This window comes from Labrus mixtus, chromosome 1 (genome assembly GCF_963584025.1).
Source record: "Labrus mixtus chromosome 1, fLabMix1.1, whole genome shotgun sequence".
NCBI classification, from domain to species: domain Eukaryota; kingdom Metazoa; phylum Chordata; class Actinopteri; order Labriformes; family Labridae; genus Labrus; species Labrus mixtus.
The window spans coordinates 22,869,279-22,895,449 of record NC_083612.1 but is presented as its reverse complement, the minus strand read 5'-3'; the positions used below and the strand labels follow the sequence as shown (position 1 = coordinate 22,895,449).

The following is a 26,171-nucleotide window of genomic DNA, read 5'->3' as shown; positions in this document are numbered from 1 at the left end:
TGTTCAGTGGGAACCCTTAACGTAATTGAGTGGGGAAAAAATGGTTAAAACATTTTATATTTAAAGATATAATCCCCAAAAAAAACAATACAAAGCTTTTATTTGCATGTATTAAGGCTGACAGTGAAATCGAGTTCACACTTATTGTTATTTGATCTTTAAATGATCATTCAGTGAATAAAGATATCCAAATTGAAATTGACATTTTATGACATTTATAAAGCAAGACAACACAGATCTTGACAATTCAGTCTATATTTAAAATGATTAGTTGTAGGCCCATATGTTTTTTGTTGAATTAAGATTTTTTTTTTGATGAAGATTTTCATTAAAATCTTAAACATTTACACTGATTTAAGCCACCCTACGTAATGAAAGAATCACAAGACAGTTCCTTCAAGGATTTTCTTAGCACCTCTAAAATAAAAATAAAACTGCCATCAAGAGTATTGTATTGTTAATCATTCCTAATGCGACAAGCGCCTTCAGTTTCAAACCAACAACATGAGGCCTAAAATTCAGCCAGGGCAGCTTAAGTCAGCAAAATCATCTCACACCATGAAAACGACAATCTCCGTCTTCAATGGCAGGCGTCAGGGGACTTGATTTCACATACTGTATATGATGATGTGCGGGAGGGGAAGGAAAACTTACTCACTGATGCATAGCTTACATCAGCAATAAAATATTTATGAACACGCAAACCAACAACTGATCATGTACACTGGCAACATAAATCCCATCTCCTTTGCAACATGGAAAGATGACCTAGAAAGAAACCCAGAGTTTAAATGCTGGTGTCACTTGACCGTCAAACTGGCCGACTTTCAGGTTTTTAATGGAAACTAAAGAACACGGGATGCCATGTGGAGGCTGTCACATCAATAAAACAGATGTTATAACATCTTTAAAGACAAAAAAAAAGAGAAAAAAATAAGTCTACCTCGCATTTAGGAGGCATGCCTGCCAAGTTGGAAGGTTACCAAACTATTACTGGAAACGTTCAGAGACAAACAAGCACCTACTCATAGTGCGATGAGGAAACAGTCTCAGCATGACTGGAAGCGCTAAAAAATAAAAACTGAGAAATTTGAGGTGATTCAAAATCTTGAGAGAGAGGGAGAGAGACAGAGAGAGAGGTTTGCTTGTTTTATGTTTTTATTACTCACTCTGTGCCAAACAATATTTTCACAAGATTTCTTCATTGGCAGACATGGCATGTGAATAAACTGTATCAACATCTTGAGGTCATACAGGCTAAAAAAGAAAAAGGCTTCAACTGCTGAGATAAAAACAAGACATCCCATGGATTTTTATTTAGAAACACTGCAAGTAGAATGTAACGGCAGGCACAGCTGTACATCATGTGCATGATAACAAAGACAAAGTATAATTATCACATAATTAAGATGTTGATCCCATAGTCACAGAGAGCCAGAATCCATTCAAAAAGAAACCTGTTCTTCCCTCCTGTGTAGCTAAACAAACTCAATTGAAACGACACCTGATCTGAAATCTAAACCCAGCATCTCCGCTTGACTGCTGAAACCAAACCGCTCAAAACTACAGGTATGTTACAACTTAGCAGGACTCTTGTTACAAAGTAAAAACAACAAATCCCTGCTGCTGTCATAAAAGAAAGCTCCGCCCAAGCACTGCATTCCTCTCACACTGCGTCCCCCATTAGGCCATGGGCCTTTTAAACGTTCACCTCATTGTTTTCATTGTAAAAGGCTTATCAGATCTCAGCTCTTACCCTTTTCAAACTGCACAGGAAACCTGCAGTTCACAGGTTTGGCTAGATAGGAGCATCCTGTCCTCGTTAGGTTCCCCATGACATGAGATCCAAGCCAAAACCAACTTCTTCTTGCACAAACAGATCAATTACCTCCAACACAGAGCAGAACAACATGTCCTGATATATCTGCAAAAACCTTAGAAATAAATAAATAACTTATTTTCTTCAGACACCAGCATGAGGTAAATATCTCTAAATAATATGTATTAATCTAACTTAAGCCTTCACTAATGTTATTTAACAGGGAGGTTGCTTCACAGCCACAGTAACACATTCACACCTGGAAGCTGCCTAGCATAACCACAGTCTTATCTCTTACCTGGCCACTGGAGCAGATGGGTAATTGCATTGTTTAACGGCCCCATGAATTGGCTCCCTTTCCTGGAGTGATGTGTTCATTTCCCCAACCAGATTTAAACTGTTTGTCCAGGATTTCATTTCATGACCTTAAGTGGCCCGAAAGCCTGCTTCTTTGACCTCAAGTCTTCTTTAACATGCTCTGCAATAGGGGAGGGAATCACAGGGTAACTCCCAATACAATATATGTGAAATGTGGCCCGCGATAAAGATATCAATACAGTGATCAACACCAAATCCTCAAACTTTTCAGTCATTATTTTTCAGTCAGTCTTTCTACTATGGAAGCTCTACTATTCTTATCAGGCAGATAAAGTTTTTTAAGACATCTTAATTATAGTCGTCCTTCCCTGCATTTTCAATCAATAAGCTACACAATGGGGATCAAATTAGATACACTAACAAGGGAACGACTTCACCAAAAAGAAGTGTTGTTTAAATATTTCCCAAGCAGATACTTGTGATTTCTTTTTATTTTCTGTGAGGGAAACATAGAGTAAAACGTGATGATCAAAAGTGAAGCCTTCTGCTTTTATTCAATCTAATTTAAAAACAACAGAAAATACATCTTTCCACTTAAGAGCTGACATTCTTCAAATACCTCAACTCTCGCTCTCCCTGTGCTGTGTGTGCGTGTGCATACATGTGACCAAAAAAAAAGAAGCAAAAAAACAGAGAGAGATGCATGTCTGCAAACTTTGACGTCCTCTCAGCACATCTGGCTTTCGTTACAGCCTCTGTGACCTGTGTGTGGTTCTGCTCCATCCCAGCCCCCATCGCTCCTCTATGGGAGAGCCTATTAGTGACTGCTGCAGTTCCCAGTATGGGTGTTCACTCCTCTGCTCTAAGGCTGGAGACGGCCTCCTGCTGACCAGTTTGTTTGTTTTCATCTTAGTCTTCAGAGTGTGTTTTTTAAAGAAAGAATGAATGAAACAAGTGCTAGACATTTACATCCTCCTCCTGATCTAGGCCTTTAATATTATTACTGCCAGTGACGATGCTGGCAGGCTTATCATACGATAGCAATTATTGAGTTGACCTGATGTGGTGTCCTTTAGATTAATAACCTCATCTAAAAAGACAAACACATACAGGGCCACAAAATGTTATCAGTGGATGAGCTATAATGAAAGTCCTGACGACCAGAGCTGAGAGAACCAATCTGTCTGGGTGAAAGATGTTTCATGCTATCAGCATCAGTTATTGTTCCCCTTACTTCTGAGGACAAAACAGAATTATCTTTAGAGTTAGAGAGTTGCTTGCATAGACACTAGACCAAAGAACAGCACAGACTTCTCTGTGCTTAAAAAAAGACCTAACATCATTGTGTTGAGGGACAGGACATATGTGAGTTTAAAAATGCCTCATACTGGAGGCTGTTTCCCTAGTTCTGACATAACACCTAATTGTTAAAGGATGGATATAATAAAAGAAGACAATTATCTGGCTGTCATACTTGTTTAGCAGCTCTAAGAATTGTGTGATATGTGGCTATGAAAAGCTGCTGCTGCTGAATGATGACAGACGGTCTGAAGTGCAGTGCTCAGTACTCCTTCATTTCTCTATAGGTTGTACAGTTTGTACAGTACAGACCTACTTGACAAAGTAGGTCAGAACTTAATAATACAAAGTGCTGCAGGAATTACTTGTAAAACCAGGAAATAAAATAGGATGTTTGCATGGTTGCTGGGGATGCATAGTATGGGAAATAAAGTTGCGATATCTTTTCTTTTTGTGAGTAATGCCATTTGAAAAAGGATACAGAAAATCTAAACACATAAAATGTTAAAAAATGTACAGTTTGTGCTTACATGGTTCAATATTTCACTAACTAAATTAAGTGCAGTACAAAAAAAAAGTGTGTACATTATACTACTCAGTTTCTGCTGCAATGTTTACACAATAACAATGTTTGCAACATGTCACTCCTGGCAGAATGAATCTAAAAGCATTTTTTAACCACTAAATTGGCACCAATCATTCTGAGGGAAGATGATAGCTAACTTGAGCTTCATCTGACTACTTCTCAATAGTGTGACAGCAAGATTATTACACCCATGTCACCTTCCAACAGGTAAAATATAGAAATGCAGAGTAAGAAATATTTACTTCTCAAAATAATAGAATTCTTGTTTATTGCTTTTATTTCAGCCTTTCACGATGGGATTCATTGAAATGTTAAAATTGGGATACAAGGAAACAAAGCACTAATCCAAAACTGGGTTATACTTTATAAGTGTGTCGTATGCTGTGCAGTTAGCTGGCAGCTAACGCAGTGTTGTAGTCTAGAGCACATAGCCTGCACATAATCACAATAAGATAACATGGCTCAACGCTGTCGTTGTTCATCAAAAACAGTTGAGTTCAAGCTGAAGAAAAGCGTTAGCATGGATAAGATATTTGGAAATAGAAAGTATCATCACATATTTAAGCCCGAAGATGTTTCTTTAAAAATGTGTTGTTATCGATATCTATGATTCTCTTGGGTCAACACTTAACATCGGACAATCCAGCATTCCTGATTTATCCGGAAGAATCATATCCCTCATTAATGTATATTGGCATTTCTGCTTCACCTTGGTGAAAAGTATTGGATTTTTGAAATGCAATGTCATCTATTTATTACCTTAAGCTATTTATAAAGATTTGCCTTCATGAATTGCCTCAACATGTTTTAAAGCTATGGGGAAATAAAATGTGGCTTTGACAGCAAGCCCTTTTTTTTTTATATTATTATTTTAACATGTTGAAAAAATAACGGAAAAGCAGAATGAGAGCCAAGTTAATTACCCGTACCATTGATCTAAAGGCACACACTGTCATTATAGTTTAAGTTATTTCACGCTCCATCTTGGGCATGTTGTAAATAATACACACTACTTCCACAGTTTCCCTTTTACATTATGGTTTGCCTCTGGAGACACCCTACCCTCACCGAGCAGTCTGACAGGGAAAATCCCCCCTTTGGGGTACATGTTCGACAGGCTGTCCTTAAATTTTCTAGAAATATTTCAGTAGTGCATGTATGAAAATGACTTTAGCCTATCTGATACACTGAATCAGTGTCGCTTTGGGGCTGTGATGGTCTAAGATTGAATTCCAGGCGTATTGGCTCTAAAGTCATTCCTATAAACATAGAAGTGTCCGACAGAGCAGCCGGGATAAGTCAATCTCTGCAGTTCATTAACTCTCTAAGAAGAGCAGCTGCACTGTGATAAAGTAAGATCAGAGTCTGCCTCGTACAAGAGAGAGGCCCAAGCGAGGAATAGCGGGAGGCTCTCTCATTGACAGCAACATACAGACCAAAGACAGTGGGAGCAGAGACGCTGAAGAGACGCACCACCCTCTTATGCTGATCAACCACACCAAGATGAGAAATGAAACATTCCTCTCTGAATGACAAGCACGGCCTCTTAATGAGTTTGTACCAAACAAGGCCCCCGTTACAACAGCTCTGACTGAACTGTGTTTGCAGTGTTGTCCCCACAGCACTTCAAAGCTGTTCTAAGGGCCCTGCTCTGCTGGATCTATAGGGCTGCACAGTCTGTATGAGCCATGAGCTCTCATTGGTTAAACTAGGCCAGATCCATTGCGCAGAGTGGTGTGTTAAAGATTCATGAAGATATCGCACAAGTAAACCAGCTTACAAAACGTGCCTGAGCTTAATAAAATATTAAGAGGTGGCAATCTATACAGCTGGTGTGTTTGAGCCACATGTTTGACTCAAAGAGCCCTGAGTGGCGATCTGGGTATACTTACAGATCACGGATGAATAGAAACAATGATGCTGATGTAATAGCTGGTTTGGATCCTAAACGTTTGTGTGTCATGTATACTAGAGGAAGCAATCGCAGGGTAATATATCACATGATATGATACAATGCAATGCCCAAGCATGATAAGTGTTCCACAATTAGAATAACATTACTGCCATAATTGATCAATTGCAAGACGAGCGTAAAATAATTAATTTCAATATCTGATTGATTGAAGAAAACAAAACGCCCCTAAAAAAAAAAAAAAGGGTACAGTGCAGGATTATTGTAACTTTTCACTGCAATGTGATCATGTCAGTTTCAAGTCTTATTGTTGCTGCATTTCTTAACTTCTTTCCACATTATCCCGTTGTATTCTTCTTATCACGCTTCTTTTTCGGCCATTTAAACTTCTGTGCACATTGCTCTTGTTCATGTTGTAAGTGCCACTGTAAGGAGTGATGAAGTAGTGATGTGGGAAATCTGTTAAGAGCACGGTTTTTATTTGAATCAAAGTATCAGTATTTGGTACCAATACATGATAGAATGACACGAGCCAGGACTAAAATATATTTCCATTTTGATATTTTATCCCACCCCTTATGTATATAATATAGCATCTATGGTTGCAAAAGGGCAAATATAGAGAGCTGAATTAGCATAAAATGCAGTAAAATTGCAGTTTATTATAGGCTGGCTATAGGTGTTCATTTGTCAATAAGTATTTAACACACAGAGATGAAAGGATATTCATCATATTCATAATGATAAAGTAAGGGCTGACTTTATCTACCCATCTCTGTGCTTCCTCAGTTAAAGGCTCCTTTAGTGTTTACATTAGAATATCATAAAACATCTTTTCTTCCACCTTTAGAACATAAAACACTTCAGATATTAGCTGACAAGAATGAGAAACAACCTTTTCAATATTAATTAATTCCTGAAAGGCTCCCTCCATTTTTCATGTAGGCGTATTTACTGACACGACTGCAAATGTTTGTCGAAGAAACCTTCTTTTTTCTTTCAATTACTCAATGCAGCGGCTGGAAAAGCACGAATAAGTCACAGTTTTTGTGACATTTGAAAAGTTTATTTCACACCTTGCTGCAGCTTGGGATGAAATGCAAGCAGAGAAGCATGGATTTAATCCTGAAAGGGCTTTATGAAGGTATTTATGCGTCTCAATTCCGGTAGCCCAGTTGTGTGTGGTGGATGTGCCGCACAAAAAAAAATAGGAAGCACCTGTGTGGGTTTGAACAAATCATGCAGAGCACCTCCGTTCAGCACTCAGCAGGCAGCTTCTTCGACTCCGGGCCAATCATATCCAGTCTGAAGACTTTCCAGCAAATTTCTTCAACCCCCCACAGTTAATTGCTTCACGTCTCCAGAGTCCAATTATTTAGTCCATACCTTCAGCCTTCATTTCTGCTGTTTACAAGTTTACACTGGATGTACTTTGCAATAAAGTTTAAACTGAGAGATGGGTCAGAAATCATTTAGCTGTTATCGGGCAGAACAGGACTAACTACGGAGCTGTACCTCTAAACTAAGGTGTTGAAGTTTACACAATAATATCTCCATAGAAAGATAATGTGAGACAGGTTGGAAGTTTACACAAATGTCAGCCAAATGTTGGTGACATAAAAGCAGTCGTCTAATTTCCAGATAAAACAATGATTAGCTGTTGAGATACCTCTTCATTTCTGTCATGCTCATATTTTAGTAAGTTAATTTATCATCTTAGTGGAACCTTTATTTTTGCAGTTGAGATAAAACAACAATTGTATAAAAAGTAAAGAGAATGAAAAATAACCAGTAACCATACTTTAATACCTACACCATATTAAATACTATACACTGTACCACAGGATCATTTTGGCCAATAAACGATGCTTCATCTGAAAACTACAGAAACTACAAACATTATTACCTTATTAGTCATCATGTTCAATCTTGAAACAGTTGTTTACCCACAAAACAAAGAGAACTTACTCAAGTTACCACAAAGGTTGTGCAAAGTGTTAACGGCCGAGAAGCGAAGAAGGACCCAACTGCTGTTTTTTCTCACCACAAGTAAAGAAGGTTAACGACTCTCACCTCACCGTAGCAGTCTCCAAATGGAAATAAACACTTAAATCTTAATGTGAAGTAGTAGCAGTCACTGGGATCGCTTCACTTCAAAATGTTAGCATAACCAGTCACACGCCTACACACGCTTACATTACAGACTGTGGTTTCTGCAACAGCACGGTAACAAAGTTCTGCCTTTGAATTTAAAGATTGCACCCACAAAGGCATAAATATTGGTGTCCCACTGTGTGCATTCAATGTGATACGTCATTACGCAATGCTGAGAAGAGTGCAAAAGGCCCGACATACACAGAGGGAGCCCTACACACACATACACAGCCCTGTTGCGCCGTGCCGGTGTTATGCCGAGAAATGGCAAAAGGACTTGAGCTTGTATAGCGCTTTTCTAGTCTTCTTACTACTCAAATCACCTTTACATCGCAAGTCACACCTACCCATTCACACCCATTCACACACTGATGGCAGAGGTTGCTATGTAAAGTCATCATCAGAAGTAACTAATCCCATTCATACGCCACAGACAAAGCAATGGGAGCAACTTGGGGTGAAGTTTCTTGCCCAAGGACACATCGGACATGTTGCTGCAGGAGCTGAGGACCGAACCCTCGACCTTCCAGTTAAGAAACTACGACTCTAACAACTGAGCCACAGCCGCTTTCCTGCCAAGAATTGCCCCACCATTTTGAAACCATGGATGACGTGCTGCAGGTGAGGCATAGTATCCAGCAGTCAGTAAGCAACAACAAATTAGTCTTAAACATCATATTTTGCTTCTTTGATGTCAGCATATCATGATCACAGCCTAAATTTAATGTTGCAGAACTTTAAAACTTTTAAACAACTCTTGCCTGCCCTCACTGAACCTATAACCCTTCTTGATAGGAGTAGGGGTAACAATTGTAGATAAATGGGGCCAGACAAATTCTGTTTATTGATGGATAGCAAATATGAATTGAGACTAGATAATGTCTTTGGTTTTGGATATTTGATAATGTTAGGATGCTTAAAACGTATTCCTGGATTGTGAGTAAAATACAATGGCATACTGACTGTGTTACCAAGGAAAATAAAGGGTACATCTGTCTGCTTGACAAACACATTTGCACTACTAAGAGAAAAACTTTGAAACAACGTTCTTGCCTGTAAATATGGTCTTAACGCAGCAAGCGTTTCATGCAATTGCATCATATCATGAAGATATTAAAGCAGTTGGTAAAGATGTGCTTCTCATCCTGCGCGATGCTAAAGGGGGTTTTCATAGAATGTAGCTTGTAAAAAAAAAAAAAAAGCAGAAAATCTAACCAGATGTGGGAGGAAGGGATTAGAAGTTCATTCCTCCATCACATCTTTTGAACTACTGAGAAAACTGTGAGCTAGATTAAAGTGAACTTCTTACAGAGGCTGCTTTAAGTGCAGTGCTGTCTCGAGTAACTGATAGCAGAGTGTCATTTCATGTGCTTCATCACAAGTACAGATAATATCAATCCCTTTCTGCTCCTTCTTTTAATCTTGTACCGAACAGAATATTAAATTCCTTCATAAAAGTGTTACCACTTCAGAAAAGAAGGGGAAAATGGCCAAGATGGTGTTTCGGAGCACAGCGAGGGTACAGTGTGGCAAACACAATCTTCCCTCACATGCAAAGCCCTGGGGTGGACCGGCACGACAAGCTATGAAGAAACTTGGCCTGGAAACAGCGCTGAGGCACACACACAGACGTTTTTGTACACCACTGGCAACAGCAACCTCTGTTCATACGAAGGGAAGCGACAAGCTCATGAGAAATGCTACCTTTTATTTTGAAGTGCGTGCAGGAATAAGAAGAGTTATTTATTCATCACATTTCTTCGACTACCTCTATTAGGGAAAAATCTAAGCAGAGTTTAATTTGAATCGGATAAAGGTTTCCGGTAAAGTGTATGTCTTTTTTTCCTGAATTAGGACCAGTTACCTGTTTCATATTCAGAAAGGAGGAAGCAGGAAAATAATAATCTTTCTTGGAGATTGTGCTTTTTGCAACCCTTATGCATAATCTAAGATTAAGATTAACTTTATTGATCCCCGCAAGGGGAGATTCTGTTTTTTTTAAACTTTGAAACTGCATTAAAAATAAAACCTTATTAAGTTGTTAAAATTATGATTATGCAACCTCTATATTATGGTGGTAATGTAAAAGGTTGTTTCAAAACATCATAGATGCAATAAGATGTAAATTGATGAACATTAGGCTTGGTTTAATTTGACAATGTTTTGTTAAAAATTGAGACTCAAAGCCTTTACATCAAACTGTCAATATGACATGAAAAACAGTTTGATTGATTGAACAGATCCAATAAGAAAGGGTAGCACATTGTAGGAGCATTTCTAAAAGACGTCTTTGATCTTCTCTTCTGGTCGATGTAATCGTGCATTACACTACAATAATAATTCTTCAGATTATTTAACTTCTGTCGGCGCTCCTTATCAAACTCACTCCTACTGCTATTAGCTATTCCTCTGATCCCTTTTCCCTATTTATTAAAAGATCCACGTAATGGAGGTGCAATTGAACCAGGCATAACAGAGAAATTTAAGTTTCCGCTTGAAAAAGTGCAACGCAAGTCTGATGATGTGGGCAAGAAAAGGTCTTTAAAATGTAAAATAACCATCAGGAGATGCAAGTTCACAGTTAATGCCCATTTACGACTGTGTGAGTCAGCTGTTTCTTAATTTTATGACTTTAACTTAGTTTTAATTATTCTCCTTGTTCTTAAATGGCCCCATAATGTAGAAGTGGAGGCACAGTGAGGGGTGTAATCCAATTGCACATCGTTTGGTCACAGCAACCTTTTACTTTTAGAACAGATTTGCTTCATTTCAGGCACATTAATATTCATATTCTTTACAGGTGTTATCTATTTCAGCTCCTTTAGAAATAAGGAGGAGAGAAAATATATATATATATAAGTAAGAGACAAAGCAAAGTGGGGGTAAACCTCAGCAGATACAGCTGCCGCTCACTGAGTCCATGAGGGTTTGAAATGATTTGTTGCTGCCAGACAACATGGCCTTAAAGTTTCCTCCCTGGCAAAAGACCAACTCCTCTGTCACATTGCCTTGACTGATTAGAAGTGACAGAATGAGAAATAGACTTCAGGTGACTTTTGGCCCCTCGACACACCAACCAGACCTTAAAGAAAAGCATCAACAAAGACAGACAGATGCATCAAATCAGCCAGCCGTTTGACAAGCCAGTCGTCTGAGCTGTTAATCCTAAAAAAACACCATGGAAAAGCTAAAGACACAAACTAGTCAAATATTTTCATGTAACAGTGAATCTGACTTGACTTTTAAAATCTTTCCACAGGCAGTACTTCTGCAAATGAAGTGTCCCGTAAATTGAAGACTATAAATAAGAAGAGCAAAATGTTGAATATGACTAACGTCCAAAGACCAACAGCTAGTCAGAAAGCTAACGCAACCCAAACAAGCCAAACCAAACAGAAAACACCCCTGAGGGATAACAGCCATTTGCTCAAAAAAAAAGGCCAAAATTTACAGCCCAACCGACCCAACTGCTGGCTTTATGAAGAGGAGGCTTTAGATCCCCCAGGTTAGTTATGGGTCCCAAGCAACACATTTGTTTTTTCATGTAAGGCCACATTTTCACCCTTCAATAAACCAAAGAAAAATGAGGGCACTTGAATTATCACTTTTATTTATTAAAGATCATGTATACTTCATAGAACTAAAGAAATGAGTTCACTTCCCATTTTCTGGAAGGGATTTCTTCATAATTTTGTGAATGACGTGCTGATCCAAAAGAAAAAATATTAGTTTTTAAATTGCATTTCACTGCCAATATGCATGTGAAAAAAAAATCTTAAAAACTGCAAATTATTATTATTATCCCAATTATGAGAATAATCCACCATCTTCATTTTGCCTGCTCCACTTTTCAGAAAATGTGTGCTTGAACAGGCCATTTGGTGATTTCCCCTTTGTGACATCACAAAGGGAGGTAACCCAGGTGGGTGACACTCCCACAGCTAGGTGTTTGTCCTGCCCTCAGAGTCTGCCTTCTCCCTTTAAACAATAGGGCACGGAGCGAGAAAGCCCGAGGCACCTAAGCCCTTCCAGAGAGGGGCGTGGTCAGTCATAGCTCATTTGCATTTAAAGCTACTGACACTGGAGCAGGGCTGAAATAGAGGGGTGCATAGGCATGCTGAAATACAGGGTCAGAGTGGATTGGGAGGGACTTGAATGTTGGATGTTAAATTGAAGTCTGTAAAGAAGCCATAGTGTTCTAAAAGAAACCTCACAAGAGCAGTAAAACCTGTCCAGCTGCAGTCTTTGATCATTCCCTCAAGCCCTGCTGCCTAACTCAAACACCTGGAAACACACACACACCACCCACACACACACACACACACACACACACACACACACACACACACACACACAGAGCACTGCGCATTTCCCAAAGGCAAAACAAAAACAGAATGGCATATTTCTTTGTTACCAGCTTTGACATAATGACTTTTAATCAATGAGAAGAATATTATCAAAAGCATCAAAAACAGGCCCTGGACTTAACAGATGTGACTGTTTCATATCATTTACTGGAAGGTTTATGTTGCTGATGTCATGTTGCTACATCTCACACTGAGTGAGTCCAACAGGGAGCCTCCTGCATCCAGAGCCGCAGTGTCACAGGCTGTTAACTGAATGATGGTTACTTAGTTGATTCTTCCCTGAAATAATGAATGAAGGAACAGTCAGAAAACTGACAAATGCTCAATAAGGTGATATCTTTGAATGTTTCACATCATGAAACCAGGGTTTGTTTTATTCTATAAAAAGATGTTCACTTTTGAGACCCAGAAACCACAGAACATGTGGGGTTGTTTTTTTTTAAGAAAATGATTTAAATTGAAAAACCGAAATGAAAATTGCTGCTTAATCAACAAACCAACTGTCAACCTTGCAGCTCTGAAGTTCACTAATTAAAGCCAAAATAATAGAAGAAGCTTGACTGATGATCATCATTTATCTAAAGTTATGGACTTAAACACAACAAAAGTCTCAAGCAGATGGATTAAGTGCACAAACACAACAAGATGCAGGCATGTCTCATGATACTGATTGGATTCCTTGATAGCACACGACGGTATACAGTTATTTCAACCAAACACCCACGGGCCGGATCTAGCTTTCCTGCTCCACCCCTTACTGTGGGTGGTCTGAAGCTGGTTATTTCACAAGCAAGAAACGTATGCCAGATTAAGAATCTGACGTGTGAAGCGGGTTTAATAAGAAGAATAACCACTTTGGTCTTAACCTTGAACATCTGCTTTAACCCATGATTCAGATTCTAGCAAGCTCAAAGCTTCCCTCTGCTTTTTATCCAGCTGATTTTATTAAGACTGCTTCATTGTGAAAGCCCCTGTAATACAATTTTACCACTTTCAATGCTGTCAAGGCTTGTTTGTCAAACTTGCTCAGATCATATACGACAAAAGTCAAATTTCCATACCACAAAATATCGTAAATTTGAAAGCAAGTTGCTGGAACAGACCAAACCAGCACCTCCCCTCCAGGATGCAGTTTTACAACCACATGGGTGTCATTGCTTCGTCTGGGTTCCTTGCTGTCCACAGACAACACATACTTAAAGGATTTCTGTGTGTAGGATTATTCATTAGTCTGTATTCTGAGTCAGAGCACAAATTACATTCCTGGTGATAACCAGGAAGACCATATGGAGCAAACAGAACACAGCTCTTTGAGAGTTGAGACTATGGTATTGAACATCTGCATGGCCACTGGGTGTCTTATAGGCTTTGTTGTCCATTTTCAGAGTCGTATAAAATGCTCAAGAAAACCATTCTCATACTCCGGTTATACACTGAACAGTTACTGCGATGTCACAATTTCTGTAATTAAAGGTCTTAAGGTACATTGTGCAATCAGCAAATTATAGCTCTACTGTGTGGTTACATGTCTTCATACAAGTTAGTAGGAACAGATGACCATAAGATGTTGTTGATTATCAAGCACTTTAAATGTTTTAATTTGACATTCAACATCATCTACATCTCCCTTTCCCCTTTTGTCCAGTACAATAAGGTCAATCGAACACGCATGTTAAGATACTTGAAGCGTTCTTTTAAAGGGTTTGTGGTCAAAAGGAGAATCTGCAGTTTTAGTTCAAAATACATACGTCCAACTTTAAAACATTAAAGACATATTAGCCTTTGTTTTGGATTAAAGTCAAAAACACATATAGTTATAGCAGTAAAGTTCGCTGTATCCATCATTTTAAAATAAAGTGACTGGTGAACACTAAAAGATGTTTTTATAAAGTTGCCAAGGGAAGACAAGCTGAAGAAATCTATTCAGATGAAAAAAGAGACAAATCCTTAAGACTTAATTAGTTAAACAAGCATTTCATTGTTTTCTGTTTTGATGATGATGATTTTTCCTATGATGTTTAGCTTCTGTCAAACAGGAAGTCTCTGTCCTAAACAGATAAACTAAATAACACAGGAAATGTTTTTTTTTTAGTCTCACAGCTATTGCTCCTGTAGAGCTGTGGGCATAATAAGATCTTAATAATTCAAAAACAAATGGGAACTGTTTTGGATAAATTCAACATCATTATCCAAACTTCCTAGGCTGGTTACTGAAAAACATTTTTATTTTAACGTACTGCTATTTGATCTAGTCCTATCTTTAAGTTAGAATCTGTCATGGTTCTAGGAATTTTCGTAGAATTCTGTCACTAGGAGAAACTCGTGAATACGGCCCCTGATGTTTCATTTTAAGAGTTTCTTTGCACAAAAATATAAATACATACATAAATGAGCGAGCGAATGTCCAGCGTGAAAATTCTTACTCTCACATACACACAGATCATATAAACTATACATTCTGTGTTTTGTCTATTATTTAGTTGGTTGATCAACATAATTCATTTTGCATGTCAACACTTAAAGTACTGTCTATGTTTGAGGAAAGCTACTGGCCTCGTCTAACCAGTGCATGCCTCAGTAATCACACCATTCCCGGCATTAGAATGTGACTTTGACTATTTTCATAACCACTTAAACAACACACACAACCAGGAGGGAAAATATTTTGTGGTGAAAGGAATGTTTGTGAATGTGTTTATCAATTGAACAAAAGTATCCAGATTGTTGCGACACTGCAGCCAGAATGCAACACAACAGAATGAGTGTACTCTTTTTCTGACAGTGAAGCACTGATGAGCTGTTTTGTACCTGGGTGCCACTTATAGTCACATATTCAATATTACAGCCTGACTAATTGTTTTCACTTTAGTTAGTCTAACAGACCAACAAAAAACAAAGGAACCCTGTTTACATAGCAACAAGATCTGTCTGCAAGCTTACAGGAAGCTTACAGGAAGCAGACAACTCCTATACTGTATATGCTTAGTTTAAATGTTGGGTGTACATTCACAGGTGGCCCTTGTACTACTGTATTTTTTATTATATCAAAGCACTACGCAGCATACCTACCCAATTACAGGGTAAAAAACTAAGTAAAAATGCAGCCTCTACTTACATGTCCAAAGTTGATGAACCCATGTTTACTGGCGATACGATCAGCTTCCTCCTGACCTCCAGGTATGTGGACAGCCCATGCGTTGATGTAGACTTTCTGTCCTTGTGCTGGTACCAGCCCAGAAATCAGCAAGACCAACAGAGGCCCAAGTAGCAACTCAAGCAGCCTGAGCCTGTGGTCTAGAGAGGAAGACTGAGGGCCAGAAGCCATGGGTTCTCCTAGTGCAGCACAGTCTCTGCGACAGGTCGAGCTGCCCACGGTTCATGCAGGTGCACGGAGAGACAAGGAAGGGGGCAGTCACAGCTCACCTGTTAGTGAAGAAAAGAAACAAGGACAATGCAGGGTTTACATATCTGCAAAGTTTAGAAAGCCTGGTGAATGTTTACAGTCCTGAATCACACTTTGTGATCCATCATGACACTAAAACTGTAACACAACAAAGACCGTAAAGATCCAAGGCGATACTATTCCCATGAGGATAAACTATGAACACTTGGTTTTCCTTGACAGTTGCTTGTTCTGTGGAATGAGGAAGAGACAGGAATAAAAAAAAATTACTTGTAGAAAAGTTTACAGTTTTGAAAATCTGTTAATAATTGCAACTTAAGTCTTACATAAAAAATTTAAATCTGTTTCGTCCATATGGAAGAAGAGCAAACCCAACCGCTGTTAAGAGCAAATAAACTGCATAGCATCCATACAGGCATTGAATAATCCCACAGGAGACTGTAGGCATGAAGTCAGACCAGACGTGATGTTGCGGTCAGACACACAGCAGCAAATTTTGGTGTTTACACTCCCCATGGGAGGATTTAGAAGATGAAGATTGTGAAAGGAAAATGCTTAAGTCTACTGAGCAGGCAGCAGAGGTGGAGAAGTGTGTGTGGGAAAGCTGGTCTACACCCTGGATGCTGACAGATCACAGGAGAGTCCCACACTTTAAGGTAAAAAAGACAGACAGTTGAGGGTGGAGATTAAAAGCCTGAGGCAGCAGTGGCAGCCGCACTGAATGGTTGCAGGAAACGAATGGCCATAAACACCAAAAGGGTCATCTCATTTTTTTTGTGTTATGCTGATTTGAGTGAAGCTTTTCTTTTTGAATTCCGACTAGGGCTGCTCAATTTAATGCAATTTTATCATTATCGTTGTATAAACCTTTGCGATAAACACATTACAAATATCTGAAAGTATCCCATCAAATAAAATACTTTAATTGTAGTCAATGGTGGTGTAAAGATTCACCGATATACATCGGAATCCGATTTAAATGTTACAGATGCGAGTACATCGATATACGGAACCCTGGGTCGAATTAAAAATCGGTTGACAGAAGCTGAGCCGCTGCATTTCTACAGTGTCTCTCAGGCGATGTGAAATCTCTCTTGCGTTGACCTTCCACGCGAGATTGCGAGAATAACCCGTGACCTTTCTCGCGAGATTACGAGAGTAAAGTTAGCGTGCAAGATGTAACATAAACAAATCAACATGTCCACCGACACTGACGACATTTTCAATGCGCCATCAAACTTGAAATCCAGAGTGTGGAAGTCGTTTGGATTTTACAAGAAGGATGGGAAACTAGATAAAACTCTGGCTCTTTGTAAGTTGTGCCGAGTTGCTATCAAGTATAGCGGCAGTACAACAAATCTGAACACTCACCTGGTGAGACGACACGGAGGACAGTATGCGGGGTGAGACGAACCCGTGGGAGCTAAAACAGCTAGCATAGCTAGCACATGCAACGAAAAGCAAGAAAGTGGCTCGGACATTCAACACCTTTTCCAGCCAAAACTCAGCCACAATTCAGCGAGGTCCAAGGTAATCGCGGCTTCTATAGCCCGTTTTATCGCTAAGGACTTAAGACCATACAGTGTCGTGGAGAGTGACGGGTTTCGTGACATGAAACACACGTTAGAGCCAAGCTACAAGATACCTAGCAGACAGCATTTCACTGACAAATGTGTGCCGGAGTTGTACAACAAAGTAAAGCAGGAGGTCAAAAAAGAATTGTATAATGCTGAACGGGTGGCAATAACAACCAATGCGTGGACATCTTTGACAACTAATTCTTATGTGACGATCACTGTGCACCATATCTCTTTGAGGAGTCACTTTTTTTTTGCTGACAAAGAACCAGCCCTGGTAACTGACAATGCCAGAAATATGATTGTAGCTGGAGTAGAAGCAGAGATGACCCCCCACCTAGGGGTGCTTTGCTCACACCCTAAATCTAGCCTCACGGAAAGCCTTTCAAGTGGACACTGCTGCAAGGTTGCTGGGAAGAGTGAGAAAGGTAGTTGGATTTTTGCATCGCAACATAAGGGGAGCTGAAATCCTTCGAGAAAAACAGCAGCAACTGGCTTTGCCTTCCCATAAGCTCATTCAAGATGTGTCCACTCAATGGAACAGCTCCTATGACATGTTGGAACGCTTTTTTGGAGCAGCAACCAGCTGTTTTAGCCACACTCATGTCAAGGGAGCTCAGAAAAGGGGAGGAGGTAAACACTCTTAAATGAGAATGATATCTGCAACGCCGAGGACATAGTCAAAGTGATGGCACCTGTCAAAGTTGTGACTACTATCATGTGTGATGATGAGCAGCCCACAATCTCAATGATTGCCCCACTCAAAGCAAAACTTCAAAAACAATTGGAGACATCTGAGGAAGACACTGTGCTTATTGCTGAGATGAAGAGGGTATTTAACAATGATTTTAAGAACCGGTACACTCAGTTCCATGACCTCCTCCATACGGCATCTGCTCTAGACCCTCGCTTCAAATCCTTGCCATTCCTGAGTGACCATGAGGCTGAGAGGATATTCATCAGTATGTCAGCTGAAGCTGCTGCCCTGACTAACAAGGTAACCACCCAACAAATATCATTCACTCAACATAAAATAGATTATTGAAGTGCTTTCCAACAATGGCTAGATTAGTCATTTTAATGTACGTATATCAATACATTTAACTGTACTACACAATTTTACTTGTTAATCTAACCTTTCAGTAAATTGACTTTGTTAAAAATCATATTTTTATGTGATTTTATGCACTGATTATTACTAGCAAACAGTGGATAGCGCCAGTCAAGGACATCCAGTTCAGAGAAGTCTGATGCCGACAGGGGCAGCTGAAAGAGACCCTGCTGACGGAGATACCAACAACAGCACAGTTAGTCCCCAGATCCAGGATGAGCCATAAGGTGTGTTTTTTACACTGTGAGGCCTTGCAGAATAGGATTTATATATAATAGTGAGGTGCAAGAAGAAAAGCTTTTAAGATGAGTCATGCCACACCAGTCATATAAAGTAATTGTTTCTTCAGGTGATGACCGTCCTCCCAAAAAGAAGAAAAGGGCAGCGCTGGACCAGCTGTTTGGAGAAGTCTTTGAAGTGAGAGCAGCAGCAAGACCTTCAAGAGAGAAGGCCAATGAGGAAGTCATGAGGTACAGAGAGCGGAATCCTTTGCCCTTGAATGACAACCCACTACAATGGTGGAAAGCACAGGCAGACCTACCGCTGCTGTCATCTCTTGCAAAACAATACCTCTGTATACCAGCCACCAGTGTGGCTTCAGGAAGAGTTTTCAACACTGCAGGGGATATTGTTTCTGCACAACGCAGTGTACTCCGACATGATCATGAAGAATCTTGACAAGCATAAGCATCCATGAATAAGTATTTTGTCTCACAGAAGAGTAACTTAAGTGTGAGGGTGATGATGTGATTGTTCTGTTTTCAGTTATCTTATTGGCTTTGCAATGTTCAGAACTAGTAATTTTGCATTTAGATACAGAATGGTGAATGGCAGAGTTGCACTCTAAAAATGTATTTTATTATTTTTATTTATTTTTTACAGCTGAGCCTACTATAACTGCTGGTAACAGTTGTATATATGTTATTGTTGTGTTACTTCATCTGGCTGTAAGACCTGTGATGCAATAAACACAAAGACATAAACAACGCGGAAGTAGCGGCCGAAGCAACAGAGTCCGCTACACGACGTCAAAATGAGAATATTTGCCTTCATATCAATGCTATGTGTAGTCCAATGGAATGACAACATCCACAAAAGAGTGGAGAACAACATACTGACGAACAGAAAACAGAATGCAGCCGTTTAATTACGTGCACGGAGATCGTAGTGGTCGAGTGCAGACACTTTCGGCAGTCACTGTATATAAACGTCATTCTCTTTCTATTGGCTCGAGTTGAAATCTCCGGAGTATATGCTGCCACGTGAAAAAATCGGCTGTTTGCATTCACATATAGCCTAAAGCCCCTACGGGTAACCTAATCTCCGGAGTTTGTCAGGAGATTTCCGTATGTGTGAAAAGGGTTATAGGGATCTATATTAGGCTAATGTTTAGAGTCACTAAGGTCAGTTGCACCATTAGTCCATTGAGACCATCTTAAATCTTAAATATAGCTATATTACTGACTGTGGGACAAGTTCTGTTCATCCTTAGCAAGTGTAACAGCCTTCAATTATCAGCCAGAATTTCCTGTATCAGCCAGCCAATGAACAACATACACAAATATAACTCACCCTACAATTACAACACTGAGCACTATTCCATCACAAAGTTATTTTACATGAAAACGTACTCCAATTACCCAATTGAATGCCGATGTAGTGCTTTGAATAAGGAAGCTGATAAGAAGATGAAAACTACTTATTTCTAAAAGTAATTTAAAATATGTTATACATTTAATTAATTATTCAGTAAAGTGTGTTGTTTTCAGTAAGATATTTAGATATTAAAGCAATTCCCTAAGCATCAGTTGCCACATAAACAGCTGCCTACAGCGACTGCAAGTCTTTTAATTTCAGAGATTTTGGGTAATGGTTACACTGATTTCTGGCAAGACTAGGTGCAGATAATTTGTAGCTTGCTGCCAGCTGGCGTCTTTCCATTGCTTACCAACCTTTGACGGACGATGTTGATTCATGCAGGCTTTCAGCATTTCAACACCATCAACAACATCAGTTTTCTTTCCCCTGTCTAACAGATTCAATACATACTGTGGCCACTGTTAAGAGCAGAAATGTACCATTTGATGCATTTCAAGACAACAGCCCTGCCTTGAGATGTACTTTTACAAAGTTCATTATGTTCAGTATTTTTGTAGAGACGTTTAAATCCATTGTCTGTTTGTTGAAGTGCTCACAGTTAGTGATGGTGACGTACTGGACTACATCATACTTTGAGTTGTCGCTATATTCTGAACCTGTACATGGACATTATACTACAGTCACTGTCACAGTAACATTACCACTTTAACAATGACCTAAACAGATATTTGAATTCTTACATTTAGATAACACAAAAAACATTGCCATCATACAAAGTACATGCTTATTACATTGTTTGTACTTTTGTTGCCAATTTTAACTTCAAAAAATTATACCAATGACAAAGTTGGCAACAACTTATTGTGAGTGACTGAAAGAACAGCAACCTCTCTGGAACGATGTTTTCCGGGGCATTAAATCCATCACCCAAAATACTACAAGTGTGAGAGTCGTCAACATGTTGTTGGTGATTTTACAGGCATTTTATAAGAACCACAGAATTGTGGGATATTTGCACATTGTGCTACATTTTCCCACAATTCCAACGCTGTATACTGTCACTCAACTTATTTCAGTAGTCGACCAGACACTTGACACATAAAAAAAAAAGTCCAACTTCCTACATCTCATCTAATTAGTATGATATTACTTGTTTCATTACACTTACATTACATGTTCCACTAAGATGGACCTTTTGAGAAGCCACAGGTATTAATAGAAAACAACAAGCATACAGGTCAGACTAGATGTATGTGGGTTTGACAATCCACGCTAGACATTACCACAGTAAGTACTCATCACATGAATATGTACCAGTACAACAGGTGACTTCAAAACATAGACAACTATATATTTAACAAGTACAATGTTTGGTAGAGCAGGAGGAACCGGGTGCAATTAGTGTCTATGAAATTAGAAATTAGAACAGGCTTCCAACATGACACCATAAAGTGACACCCATAGCCTCTATTTTAATCATTTCCTCATCACTTGACCTATTTTACAGACACATTGGAATCAGCCTCGTTTTAGTAACAAATGATCCACAGCCACCATTATATCTTTTTTTTTTTAAGTGTCTGTTCCAAATGACATTGAAGACAAAAAGTTCCATCCCATCTGGATGATAAACTATTTAAAAAGGGATATTATTTAATCCAGCAATTGTAACATAATTATCAGACGCTAAATGATTTCAATACTAAAATAGAAATACGTTTACAGGAAGGATAGATAAGCAGGAGATACATCTGGCAGCACAACTTACTCAACTTTGTCCTCTGTCCTTGATGCACCAAGTAAATAGAATGACTGTTTCCAAACCTCTGTTTGATTGCACGACTCACAATGACTTTAAGTACAGGCGCCTGTGACCTCATCTGGGTGCTCAACCACTCAGTTTCTTTCACGTCAGTGTGAAAACCACACACCATGGGATTATAGCTACCCAACGACATTACTGTTCTAGGAGACAAAGGGGAAGCTGAGTGTAGCGCTGTGAGTGGTCTTTAGTGGTAGCACAGTTAATGGTACCATATGTCCGACCGTGATAAGAGAGGTTGTAATAGAAAAAAACTATACCTAATTATAATTAGCCAAGTATCATTAAACACAAAGGATAATACTAGCCTCATTACCAAAATCATCAAAACAATTCAAAAAAGGAAACAGTTCACACCTCATCAGTCTATAAGAGATTAGTAAAAACAACTCCAACACTTAACATATCTTGCATAATGACAGTTCTCAAATGGTGACAAGGAACAACATGGAAGAGTTAAGTCAAATCATATCACACATTAACAAATATTCATTTGTTTGCTGTTACTTGGACAATAACTGATTTTATCCCTACACCAACAACTTCACCCTCACAAAACGTGCAACCAACTGTTATAGGTAGCAAACTACTATTTGAATCATAGCAACCATCCAGAATAATATTAATATGTACCACAGCATATCCTCTCTGAAACACTGAACCCTGCTTTCTATCATTTGTATCATAAAGCTGAGTTAAACAAATCAAGGAGCCAATAGCCTAAGATCCACATCATTACTACAACAATATGCAGCTCTGCAGGTAGTGTTTTAGATTTGTTCTGCAGTTTCGACGTGATAACCGGTCTCAAATCTGGCAAACGGAGGGGCGCCCAAAATAGTTGTGTGGGGGCGTCTTTAAACTGCCTACCTTCTCTGGTCAAAACAAATACAAACCATTTTGGACGAGAATCTAAACTTAAAAGGAGAAGACATACAGACTGTTGTCAGAGAAGCCAGTATTTCAAAATAGCATGTTTCCTTAATGTCTGATGATATAATATGGTCAGTTTATGATTTAATTCAGTATAGATATCTTACATGTTGCTCCTTTAACTTTTCTACAAAAGAACCTTGATATTGTCTTCTTTTTTCATTTCATTCCACGTGTTGTTATTGAAAATATAACTGTTGCACAATTTGAGCTTTGGGACCTCTGATGAAAGTCCATATTTGCTAAAAGTGACGGGAATCAAACATGGACATAAATATTGGAATGTTCCCCTTTTAAGAGTAGGAACTTTATCAATCTGAGGAAGATTGTGAGCGTTAAAGCCTTTAAACATGATTGTGAGAAAAACAATCTTTTCAACCCACACCTTTTCCCCCACTCTTTTGTCCATTTGAATGAATACTTTTTTTTTATCATAAGCACTGAGCAGTAAAGTGTAGGCTTTCACTTTTGTTGTTTTTAACATTAAATTATTTATTTAACTACTTTTTAGATTATGTAACCATGACCAAACATATGATCACAGCAGGGTTTAAAGGGTTTAGATACAACTGCTGTTTAACAAATTATAGCGTCCGTCATCTGTGCAAATAAGCATTTTAATGGGAATGTTTACTGTAAAAGCCTTTGGAGGTTTTATGTGTTGACTTTGAGCTCAATCAGTTGCTTGCAAAATATAACAAAACGTCTCTGTCCTTTTGTTTTCCTAGTACATTTCCTTTTCTGAGCATTGTCTTCTATCTACTTCCTCACACTTTTGGAAACAGTGTCAGCATTAATGTGTCTTGTCCTAGACTTTACCCTTAATGTGTTCAGTTTTACTGAAACAGAGACATGCATAGATCTGTGTGTATTTGGGTTGTGTTGCTAATCTGCAGTACATACAGTTACAGTAAGGCTCCACAACATTTTACTTATCCAGAATCATTAGCAGCTCAATATTACTCCAACCTAGAAGTCAAATCACAGTGTACTGGACGCACAAACGTCACATTTCCCCCACAACTGAGACAGCTTATTTTTCTATTTTGACACAAAACGTCAAAAGCCTAGATCACATTCACAAAATTAAGCTTTCCATAAGAAAGTTCGTCACATCCTAGGACAGCATTTCGCTAGATGAAAACTGTGCAAGAGTCTTTCTTCACAAACGAGCCCAACATGAGCTGTCTGTTGTAGATCTGACAACATCTGATGTCAAAGTTCAGTCCTTCAGGAATCTACGTCCAGTTGCCCAGCAGAACATGCAAATTTAAATCACAGCTTTTCTCAGAGTTGGTATTTAAACAGCTATTCGTGCTGGGCTGTAGAAAGACCCAGAGATTAACTAAAGTAACGTAACAGATCACGAACCAAGAAAACTTCTCTCTCTCTCGGGCCTGCAGCAACTCTTTCATGTTTCTGAGCTGAAGTTAAGAGGTTTAAACACATCAGCTGATCGGAGTATGGGTTTGCGGTCGGTTTGACTCACCTTGACAACAACACGTAGTCATTATTTGGATCTGATCTGATGAGAACTCCTCCGCTTCACAAATATGTCTGAAAGTGTACCTTGCCGTGATTAACGTAAACTTGATACCGTGGTAGGCTGACCGACCTGCCTCGTCTCACAGGTGCCTCCCCCTTTTTTCTTTCCTCTCATCCACCCCTGACAAGCATTTCCGACCGCCACTTGCACACATTTTTTTTTTTTTTTTTACTACTTACTCCTACTGAGCAGCTTGGATCACGAACCACTACATAATTTTCCCAGGAACAACCATAGAAACCGGACGCGGCGCAGTCGACGTCACATCGGTGTGTGAGAGAAACGAGAGCCCCCTTCAAAACGTTACACAAACAAACTCACGGCAACCGGGCTCAAAATAAGACAACACGCCGTCCTATCCTGTCCTGTGTCGGAAGCCAAAAACAAGGCAAACTCGCCGACCACGCAACCCAAAGAAGTAAAAATACGAGCTAGAGCAGACGGGAAACTTACAATCGGCTCAACTTACCAGCTTCCGCTTACATCCTGCTCGACCCGGCTTGTTGTTGTCTCTCACCGCGGCGTTAAAACCGACGACTGTACGGTGTAGCGACTGAAAATTTGATTTTTGAGAATTGCTGGTTATAAATAGTCATGATACCCCTCTGGTGTACCGCTGAGTGGTCCGTACAAGCCCCAGGAAATACGTCACGGACGTGGACAGAGTGGGGACGTTAGAGCAACATCTACCAGCGGCCGGCCGCGCTGCTACACCGCCACCATCTGGCCACAGGCTGTACTGCACCCACATGTTGAAAAAGGCTGTGGAGATAGGTAGATGCCAAACAAGATGTTTGGTTTTATAACTAAGATAACAGTTTACCATTATCACATTTGTCTATTTATATAGTTTGTTCTATTAAATCATGTATTATCATATTTATTGAGTATGCTAAGGGGTTTTGTGTATTCTTAATTAAGGTATTTTTATCTATCAAGTAATTTGTAGTGTAAATTAATTTGGCTGCTGCCAAGTTATTTTAATTGTCAATCTGTCCATATATATCCTGATATGATATAAAGGTTTTCTGTGTTTTAGAAATTTCCTTTTAATTAATTTTAACCCAATTTGTTTTATTTTATTTTAAAAAATAAAGCAAGGTGGCTTACAGTGGCCTTTGTTATGTCCATGCCACATACTGTATCTCTCATCCAATTTTCATATCTTTCATCTGATTTTCTGTTGAGTCTCTACTGGATTTGTCTAAAAAGGGCAAACAATATTTATAAAATACATTTTGAAACACAACATAATACCTGCTTAAGTGACACAACTATTATTGTCATTGACTCTAATTTCCACACATTGTCAGATGAATATGGTTGTTGTCCAGTTTAGTAAAAAGCCAACATGGCAATCAGGCAAGTCATTATTTTGTTTAAATTTTTTACCTCTTGCTACTACTATAATTTTTATGTCATTAAATACAGAAATCATATTCATTTATAGTTTAAACTTTCGTTGTAGAGTTTTTAAAGCTTAAATAATAAATACATTTAGTCCAAATAAAGAAGGGAATTGAAAATAACAACTTCATGGAGGTCAGATGGAGGAGATTGTAGGTGGAAGTTTTTCATATATGTGAAAAAGATTACTTTACTTATAGATTCAGAGTCTGTTCAAGGGAAGAACTCAAGGCGTTTGACTTCATGTATTTAATAACACATCCTGTAAAACCCTTTTTCCTCGGTACAATTATTTTCAACTTTTGTATGATTTTCTTT

At 38.9% G+C, this 26,171-nt stretch overlaps 1 protein-coding gene across 3 annotated transcripts in view; it reads right to left on the bottom strand.

Annotated features, from left to right (window-relative positions):
• Nucleotides 1–25,098, bottom strand: part of furina (furin (paired basic amino acid cleaving enzyme) a) — a 76,821-nt gene extending 51,723 nt beyond the window's left edge. Inside the window, exons 1-2 of one of the 3 annotated variants that reach the window (XM_061045595.1) lie at nt 24,916–25,098; nt 15,571–15,878 (exon numbers count right to left, since the gene is read on the bottom strand). In XM_061045595.1, the coding sequence (XP_060901578.1) occupies nt 15,571–15,780 (210 nt within the window). In that variant the 5' untranslated portion in view covers nt 15,781–15,878; nt 24,916–25,098. Of the gene's footprint in view, nt 1–15,570; nt 15,879–21,913; nt 22,029–24,389; nt 24,670–24,915 lie in introns of those variants that run through there. The other 2 variants (XM_061045605.1, XM_061045615.1) reach the window with 2 other exon arrangements.
• Between the last annotated feature and the right edge of the window lie 1,073 nt (nt 25,099–26,171).